At 36.8% G+C, this 10,282-nt stretch overlaps 1 protein-coding gene and 1 pseudogene across 1 annotated transcript; both read right to left on the bottom strand.

Moving 5' to 3' along the window:
* Window positions 1-238: 238 nt before the first annotated feature.
* LOC113279325 lies at window positions 239-2,074 on the bottom strand (annotated as a pseudogene).
* A 341-nt stretch (window positions 2,075-2,415) lies between these two features.
* LOC113282256 lies at window positions 2,416-9,311 on the bottom strand. The gene is made up of 11 exons (XM_026531244.1): window positions 8,857-9,311; window positions 8,581-8,775; window positions 8,176-8,224; window positions 5,943-6,301; window positions 5,780-5,828; window positions 5,576-5,701; window positions 5,235-5,342; window positions 5,016-5,107; window positions 4,598-4,751; window positions 3,997-4,272; window positions 2,416-2,883 (listed from the first exon to the last, which is right to left on the bottom strand). Exons 1-10 carry the CDS (start codon window positions 9,018-9,020, stop codon window positions 4,003-4,005), a joined length of 1,566 nt encoding a protein of 521 aa, XP_026387029.1. The 5' UTR covers window positions 9,021-9,311; the 3' UTR covers window positions 2,416-2,883; window positions 3,997-4,002.
* Between the last annotated feature and the right edge of the window lie 971 nt (window positions 9,312-10,282).

Here is a 10,282-nt window from a genome sequence, read left to right as displayed (position 1 = left end):
ACGTATCTAACCTATAATTGTTTTTGTTATTGTAATGTTTAATCTATTTATATACTGTTGGTTCTGTTATGAAAATGGCAAAATCTTACTAACAATTCTCAAAATACAAACAACTTTTACACCCATCAGACCATAACAACACTCTAACAAACTCAAAAAGGCAACATGAATAAAGAAAAAAAAAAAAACTAGCTAGTATCATCCCAAACAAAACTGGAAACTACTATTGGGAGCCGAGCAACAAAAACAAGTACCTAGTTACCTACTACTTTGAACATTGAAATTTGTTCTGAACATGACCGACTAGATTCTGTTTCTACCCTCAACCAGGTAGATATCACATTAGTAGGTAGATTTAGGTGCTAATTCTTGTTTTTTAGTGCCAAGTAAGATTCCTCAAGGCATAAACCATACCAAAAGATAGATAGAGAGCATAAAAATGGTTTGGAACAGGAAGCGAGCTTAGTTGAACTTTCCTGTCGGTTCCATATGGAGATGATCGACCCATGAGCCCGTGGATCACTCATATGTAATCAACTGCAGCTTCTCTGGTGTGTGGTTGTGGCAGTGCGACAGTTGGAATACTTTGTTCATTTCTAAAGAAGTTATATGGATCATACTTACTTTTAACGTACACTAATCTTTCATAGTTGTTCTTGAAGTACTTTGTTCCCCAAGCTCTACCTCTTAAGTAATTTGTTGTTCCATTTTTGCTTCGGCCTAAATCAAGGTCTCTATAGTTGACATATGCTTGTCTCGGATTCTTGGAAACATATGGAGCCACGTAACTGTATAGTTCTCTAATCCAGTTCATTTGTTTTGCGAACCGTGGTGCTTCTTTCCAAGACACTTTGTACATGATCTGAAATAAGGTGCCATTTCTATGTGGAAATGGAATTTCATATTCTGAAATCTCATTCATTCTTCCACCGTAAGGAGTGAATGTCAGCGATGAGTCTTATTCTAAATAATAGTCTTTCCATATCCCTTGTAATCCAACTTGTGGAGTGGCTTCTTTCACATAATCAGATTTTCCCTTGGAGAACTCTTTAGCTTGAGTCATATTCAGTAAAATGTCTGGAGATTCTTCGACTAGATAATTTGCGAAGTAGAGCGTCGAACGAATCCAACTCGTTTCGATACAATCTTTCCTCCTCAAACCGAGCTCAGGAAATCGATCTTTCATCAAAATCAAAAGCTTCTCAGCATCTCCAAGAAATAAAGAGTTGAATGAAGCTTGGATTGTTTTCTCCATTTTCTTAGTAGAGTTTACTGCCATTTATGGACAATTGAAGTTGCACCTTGTTCAAAGATTTTGCTGATTGTAAAGACAGTTACAATTGGTGGCACATCAACCAATTTGATTTTCCACGAAAGAATGATTCCGAAGCTCCCTCCACCGCCTCCACGAATAGCCCAAAACAAGTCTTCCCCCATGGACTCTCTGCTGAGAATTCTTCCGTGAACATCTACTAACTGAGCATCAATAACATTATCAGCTGCAAGGCCATATTTCCTTAACATGGCTCCATACCCGCCTCCACTGAAGTATCCACCTGCACCTACAGTAGGGCAAACTCCTGCAGGAAAACCAAGAGTAGGACTTTGTTCTGCAATTCTGTAATAAAGTTCACCCAGCAATGCACCAGACTGGACCCATGCAGTACGATCTTCTGCATCAACAGCAATGGATCTAAGATTGAACATATCAACGATAAGGAACGGTACGTCGGATACATAAGACAGGCCTTCATAGTCATGACCTCCACTTCGAACCTTGATCTGAATTCCATGTCTTCTAGAACAAACTACAATTGCTTGAACATGGGATTGATGCAAAGGTGCAATGATGAGATGGGGTTTTGGAGTAGTTGATGATAAGAACTTGAGGTTTTGTATAGTGGATTTCAAGATAGACAAGTAATTGGAATTGTTTGGGGCATAGACTGGTATAGAAGTTTGAGAACTTTGGTCAAGGCAATGAAGAAAGTTGCATTCCCACAGAAACTGAGAACACAAAAGAAATAAACAGAAGCAAAACCATTATAGAGAAAAAGTTTGATAGAGTACCCATATTTGCTCTACAGGTTTCTTCCTAGGAAAAGAAGTCTGTACAAAACTACAAATATATGCATGCTTGTGGTTTAACTTGGATGATATTTGGCATAATAAAGAAACTACAGGACAAAAAGAAAAATATGCTGGGCAGAGGTGGGTGGGTGGGTTAGCTTTACAGTATTCTACCTAGAATACTGTTGCACTTCAATTTCAGTAGTTTGCTGAAATTACTCTTAAAATATTTACTTCCCAATTTTCTAGCTAGTGAGAAATTTACTTTTACATTCTTAAAGTTAAAAGTTCAGACATGCACTTCTGGGAGACCTAAATCAAGATCTTTAAAGTTGAGATATGCACTTCTGGGAAACTCTTTTTTTCAAGATAAGATATATTAATAACAGGAGTACCCTAATTATCTAGAGCAGACCTTCTAATGGGATCTTCTAGGTTAACTGATTCCAGATAATTTGAGATGCCGGGAGGATTACAAAGCAGGAGGACTAGGAGGTACATTTATAAAAGCTTTACTTAGATCTAAAGTTAGAACAGGAACAAGAAACAAAGGTGCCTGATCACCCCAAAAAGATGTGTTGCCATATCTTCTCCCCTTCTTTACCAAAATATCTGCTGCTCCATTTGCTTTATTATTATTATTATTATTTCTTCCCTGAACATGGTAAATAGTACACCTGCAATCTCCTTCAATGACCAAGTTCTCCATTTTCCTTTATTCGGCCCATTCAACCAATTCTAACAGACTCATAACTTCTGCTTCTTCAGCAGAGGCAGCTTGGATTGTCCCTGATTTTGCTCCTCTGAATGTTCCTGCAGCATTTCAACAGATTAAAATGGTCTGAGATATAGTTAGCAGAGAGCAAAGGAGCATCACAATTCAGTTTATTGGTATCAATTGTGGGCGCTATCCAAGTTTTGCAAAATAGTTTAGGTTTAACAGTGCTAATGATGGTATGAGTTGTTTCGGGATTCCAATAGCTTAACTGTCTTTGTATTGCTGACCTGCAAAGGAGTAGAGACTTACGAAGACATACAGAGTCGTAAATTTGTAGAACTTTCTAACCATATCTATGTATCTTTTGATTCTTTCTCATCATGCAAGTTAACTATGTATGTAATACTGTATTTATCCCCATAAGTTTCCATTGTTATTATCTACACCAGAGATAGCACTTTCTAACCCTTCTAAGCACATGGCATTTACCAGAAAATCCAATATATGCAACCTACTTTCTTCTAGTTCAATCTCATGTGCCTCGTCATGTGATTACGCTCAAATTTTGTTACTCAAAACCATTCAAGTTCAGATTTGAATATGTAATTAGATAGGTAAATCAAAAACAGAAATCGAACTGCTCTACTGATCTAATTTTTTTATTCTAAATAGAAATAAGTGACATGACTTCACATGAGAAGATACAAATACGAGAGTAGAGAACAAATCAGATGAGAGAAAGATGATACTTGCACAAGCATTTTGTACAAGCTCAGATCTCGACCATAGGTTTGAGCAAGGAGTACTGAGTACATGCTCCAATCCCATGAGAGTACTGAGCTGGCACATTAGAATCACTCGGAAAATAATAGATTTAAACATACAAACAGGAGAATATTGGAACACATCTAATCACATTGATCTTTAGATAATTATGTAAAATGTAAGCAGCTTAGTCCAATGTACGATTTCAGATTCTTTCAGGAACAAGCAAAACAATGATTTTGGACATCAAACAACAATTACAAAAGTTGAGTAGGGATCAACTTATGACCTGCCAAGTGCTGACTATGGTGGATCATTTATCATGATGCATGGACACCCTAACTGGACACAGTGACTAAGACATGGCAATATTAAGTACAAGCTGAATTTACACTACAGAGAAGGGAATTATCACTTTAAGTACTTAAAGGATGGAGATCAACCTCATTTCAAAGCTCCAGCTTGATCTGCGAGTTAGACGTAGTGCTCTTGTCCCCCATGAGCTTTTTCGGAAGATTACTCAATACAATGTTTCCTCCTTTAAGGCCATTCATGAGCAACTTCCCAATCTTATTCCTCCACTCTGAACCATCCCTCTCATTACTTTTGTCGTGAACAACTCTGTCGCAATAGTTAAGCATTGATCCCAACCCGCTATCTGGTATCCAACCATATTCCTCAAGTACTCGTGCTTCTCCCTCTGATAAATCTTTGCCAACCTGATATCAACCAACATGGCCATGAACATAAATGGTAAAATTCAGATTTCAAATACATGGACACCACATTCTAAGATTGGGAAATTTGTAGAGCAAAAGAAGCATATGAACAGAACGACAATCATAAAGATGGAACGGCCAAAGGATGTCAGCCACATGCATTTGGAAGCAAGTACATCAGTCTTGGACTGCATGGAAACACCATTCACTGGTCCATCAAGATGGAAGGACTCTATAAACTGGTCCAATTCTCATCAATAAAAAAAACTAATAAAGAAGTGATTCAACAAAAGTCATGCAGAAAAGATTTTCTCAAATGTATTACCAACAATGATCTGTTCTCGATGATGGTGGCTCTACTACAGTGGGTAAGCTTCATTGTTGTTACCAGGCGTTTTATTTGCCATTCGACTGGTAAAGCATTCACTAGCTCAAAGAAGTATGTTGCATACCCATATTCTGGACGCTCCAGAACAATTCTACATTTCAGCAAAAATTATCAAGACATTATCCATGCAGTAATTACTATAAAGTACAGTAGCAATTAGTACATCAGGATTCTAAGATCGGTTTTCTTAGTACTTCGTCTCTTCTTAATAAGTAGTATAACAAACATCAACTTGACACAAATTCTCATTAGCAAAAAAAAAAGATGTTTTAAATTAGACAAAGTAAAAACTAAAGGTACGCCAGAAATGACGATATGGATGAGATAAACCAGATTGTTGTTCATAGCACCACACCTGTTATGTCTTTCAAACACAAATATAAAGGACTGAAGGTCTCGACACCATCCCCATTCGACAGGCCACTTCATGAACTGAAGATAGCGCGCCTGTAACACCCAAGCAAACTTGATAATAAGGAATTTATTAATTAAAATCAAAAGCTGAAAGATTGGATAACAGTCAAATATTAATGTTCCTAACTAGAGCAGCAAGATCTTTAAATGAGTATCTTACCTGCTCAACTAGTGAAATTAAACAAGATAAGCAGTAATTGGCAGCTTTTGATCCCTTTCCACCTTGTAGTGGGGCGAACTTAAATAAAGTTTCACGCTGAGCAAAAAGCTGAAAAGGTGCAAGTTAAACTGATATGAATATAAATGCCTAATGGAAAAAATCAAGGACAGGTCGGGGGACCTTGATAGTAAGAAACTGTGCAACCTTATCCTAATTCTCTTATAACAAATTAATAAAACTATTATTCAAGAGGCAAGAACATGTAAAGACATATAGAAAGAGCAGATGGGACAAAATATGATGCCTCAAACCAGACACCAAAGTAATCTATTCATGCAAACCTTTGAAATTACAAACTGAAGATCTTCAAAGCTATTCTCATCGAAGGAGCTATCCAGAGCATCTTCACTTTCTATGCCACCATATAACTTAATTTCATCTAGAAGTATCCCTTTATCAACAAGAACCTGCCAGATAAACTATAATTAAATATGGCTCACAATACTATTCCATCAGTTAAACATCATGGAAAACGAATATGATACCTTTAGAAGTCCAGGAGCATCCTCTTCTAGAGCTGTTTCTGCACAATTCCTGCGATTAATTTCATGAAAAAAAAATAAGAAAAAAAGAGATTGGTCAAATATAATTTATATGACAACAAAAAGATATTATGGGAATAAGGTAGCACAGACGAAAGAAAGTTACGTTGCAGTCTTCTTTCGCTTCCGTGGGCGAGTTTTGACTTCAGATTTAGCATTCTCTGAGGATGTAGGTTTACACTTTTCGACCGATGGCACAGATTTTTGCGAACATTCTGAAGGCCCGGAGTCTTCCGTATCAGAAACCTTCTTTGCAGTCAACAACCTCAACCTTTCTCGAAGTGACATATGGTCTAGCTCATCTTCATCGGATATCCAAGAAATTCCCATTTCAGTCTTGATCCCTAGCATCTTGTTGACTAATGAGATACCAGGCTCATTTCTGTGTGGACTCACCAGGCCATTCTCCAATGTCTCGACTTTCACATTGACATGAGGGGCAAATGACGTTTCCACATAAACTCCCTGTCAAAATGTTATAAACAGCACCAACAATTAGTACAGCAAATGTACAAAACAACAACCAAGGGTTATGGAAAGTGGAGATTAACCGCAATGTTTAGGGACCTGTAGTAAAATCTAACTGATAGTCCAGTCATTCTCATGAAGTAAACAATAGAAAACAGTAAACAACATCCAACAAGCACGGTTTTAAAGAATATTGAAGCGAGTCAACGGCCTTTCCTTCGGCAAGGTGAAGTGATGGATCAAGGTGGACTCGAGGCGTTATATTCAAACATTATTACTAATGTATATACACATTTAGCATACATAGGGAATTTTCTTATCTTAGTTAAATTACCGAGTCACCTTTTATCTATGTATAATTCTTAACTGAAAATCTAAATTAACAATGTCTACCACTTCCATTCCTCCCCTTCATTTTTGTTATTTCTTCTTTCACTCGGACCTCGCGCCTCGGGTTAGGGTATCTAAATGCCTCAAGCCTCAGATTTGATATGTCAAGCCCAAAATGCAAAAGTATCAAACGGAGCCTAAGATTCATAAGTATCAAGGCACCAAATTTTGGGGCGCAAAAAGGTCTGCCATGATGCAAGCCTCAAAACTATTTACAAAACCTTGTAGCAAGTAGAAAAATGAAATTTTAGCAAAACAAAAGGAGCAAAATGAAAGATCTCAAAATTTTCAAGGTCAAGCAAACAAAGAAATGTGAAGCGCAAAGAGAAACTAAAATCCTGTGCGGAGATCCAAATCAGCAACTGGCTTATGTTTGCTTGCTTCAAATTGAGAAACAGGTCTCCCAGAAAACTATCCTAATCGCATGATATGCTTTATATCTAAGAAAACTACACTTTTGTTACACTAAATAAAAACTTCCTAGTTCTACTAAAGAATCAGACATTGTCACATTGATACATGCCTTCCTCACCAGTGGCAGTGTATCTGGTGTACACATAACATGTGTACTGTTATGTGTACAACTTGAGAGAGTTGTAAATAATACCAACCTTATTGTTGTTTTAGTCCCTTCCACAAGCTTGTTTAAAAATAGACTTTTATATGTGAAGTTGTAAGCAGAATTAAGTTACAAAAGGCAGTAATAAAGACAACTAGAGTTTACCATATATTTTTGATTCGAAATATTTAGCTCGATTAACCAATTTCTTATGTGTTTCATGAAGAACAGAGTTAAGAAACAGCCACATAAGTATCTTAGACAAAAATAACATTTCTTCACAACCAGATACTTCGACCTGCCGGATTCGAACCAGCAACCTTCGTCCTCTGCTCTGCCTGCTGAGCTTAGGTCGACTACGACGAACTAAGAATTGTCGAATTTGATGCTATTGTAAAGGATCTAAAGAAACTCGTGACACTACCTTTGAATTCCTTATTTTCGGGGTCAAAAATAAGAAGGAATCCATTGGAGTGTTGGCAGCAAAGAGATTATATGATTATGGAAGTTATGTATTACACTGAAGATTATTTACATTCTACAGATATATAAGCTAGCATCACCAACTGAAAAAACGGATCACTAGTTGATTCTTCATCTACTGATATAATACTGCTGTCAGAATTTTCCATAATACCAGAGATTGTGATGCACTTGAGACAACACTGCGGAAGATGATATATACCTGGGATCAAAATTTTGAAATACTTCATGCAAGTTCTAGGTTACACTGAAGTTGGCCCTAGCCCCTAAGTTAAACCCAAAATATATTCCCAAACTGACACCTTCTCAGTTGTCTAAGTTTTGGAATAGTTAGGAAGATATTTACGCATTCCTTCATAAAACACTTAAGTTTACCGCGATGTTTAATCATAGATTAGCAAAAATAGAGAATAAAATGAATCTGGTGACTGTGACTTACCTCCATGTTACCAGCATCATGCTGGTGAGACACTGTTTCCATTGACTGCCTGGAAGATAAGATATATGTATACAGTTCAGCTATTTAATGAAAAGGTGAATCATCCAAAGAAAAAATGGCATATAGACAGTACTTTCCCTTTTCCCTTAATCCTAGGAGTGAGCATGTAAATAACAAAATTTATAAACCACGAGACGCGTTCTCAAGTTCTAATTAGGATAGGGTCATCTCAAATAAGCCTCAACAAAGCATTTTTGATGGGTATGTAAGAGAACTGACACCCTTTTTGGTCAAGGACTTTAGACTTCATCATCTTCTTAGTGGTAAAGGTATTCCAGTGTTTTAGGTTGAACATTAATATTGAATAATTTACAATAGAATTCACAAAAACTGAAGCAATCTCACCTTGATAGTAACATCCTCCGACGTTCACTTAGCGGAATATGGTCAAGCTCATCTGTTCCAGAATCATCATCGATTTCAGTCTTGACCTTCTCCAGAGCAACAACTGCGAACTGACTGCCTGAACTCATCATGTTGTCATCAGCACGTTCAACCTTCACTTGAATACTAAGTTCAGGCAAACTTAGACCCTGAGATCTACAAAAACAAAAGAACAATTCACACTTCTGTCGGATTAACTTCAAATAGATATCAAAAAACAGGAAATTAAAAACTTACATTTTTAGCCTTTTATTCGAGATATTACATCCTTTTGGCTGGAGATTGTTGATTCGTAGTTGTAATGGAGTATCATCATCATCGCTATCACTCTCAGAATCAATCTTCTTCTCTTTAACATTCAAATCATTAGTAATTGATTCCATGATTGAAGATTTACCCATTTTCCTTCTGTAACCTAAAACATCAGAATAGGTGAGGGTTCTGAATGGGCGAGAGCTCCATTAGATTTGAGTTTCGGGATATAAATTCACTGAAAAGGGAAAAGAAGATTAGAAGAAGGAAGAATCGTGTAGAAGTAAAAAAGGGAAAACGCGGTGAGAATTGTTTTATTAGGGTTTTAATTTTGTTTCCCGCTCTAGAGAGAGTTGGAGAGACTAGGGAAATTTGTTTTGGCCTTTGGATGATGAGGTACGAGGCTCACGCCTTGCATTGCTACCGACGTGTTACGGCAATCGTGATCCTTCTGCTTGGGCACCTTGAATTTCTTCTTCTTTTTATGTTTTCTGAAAAGGGCACCTGGACTTAAACTGAACCTCTAATCTATAACCTCGGTGTTCGACCCCTGACTAATTGGACTAATCCCCGTTGGTTTGGGCACCTGAAATTAGCATGAAGTGTTTATTGTTTTCGTCATTTCCCTTTATGCACACATTTTTTTTTCGGAGACAGTCCGATTTGACAAGCTTATTTGATTGGTTAAGTTATTAACAAGTGATTTCACGTTTGCTAGGAATTTCGCCTATCATTCCTTGATTTTTAAAGTTAAATTGAAGAATGAAATTAAATGTCACGAAAACACTCGTTAAAAATGTATGCAAAATTAATTTTTACTTTTTTAAAATGAACTAATTGGTCGTATGTTCGGGTGATATCTTGGGAGGACAAGCACAATTAAATGGGCATTTTGCTATACTCAAAGTTATTGTATAGTCCTGGAAATTCAACTGATTAACACTGATAATGTGCATTAAAGAAGACACTAATTTTTTTGACATCTAACGACAAAAAAACTGTGAAAATCATACATACCAACAAAGAATAGCCTTGCGGGATTAACATTTAGGAGTTCTCCTCCTATAACAAAGAAATAAAGTTGAGTCCTTCTCTTCCCTTCTTGACAAAGTGATGGACAAATTGGCTAATTGGAAATATAAATTTCTTAACCTCCTTGATAAGCCTACTCGTACTCAGGTTGTCCTAGGTGTTATGCATACTTATAAGATGTCAGTATTTCATATGCCAAGGAAATTATTGACAAACTTGATAGTATTCGGAAGAGAATTTTGGCTAAACAAAAAAGATAGTGAGGAAGGAATTCTTTGAAAAAATAGAATGATAAATCTATACCTAAGCAAGCTAGAGACTCGAACATTAGGAAGACTCATATTTTGAACTAAGCTCTGCTGGCCAAGCTAGAGTAAAA

The sequence above is a fragment of the Papaver somniferum genome, chromosome 5 (genome assembly GCF_003573695.1).
Source record: "Papaver somniferum cultivar HN1 chromosome 5, ASM357369v1, whole genome shotgun sequence".
Taxonomy (NCBI): domain Eukaryota; kingdom Viridiplantae; phylum Streptophyta; class Magnoliopsida; order Ranunculales; family Papaveraceae; genus Papaver; species Papaver somniferum.
The sequence above is the reverse complement of the archived record's forward strand: the minus strand, read 5'-3'. Positions and strand labels throughout refer to the sequence as shown.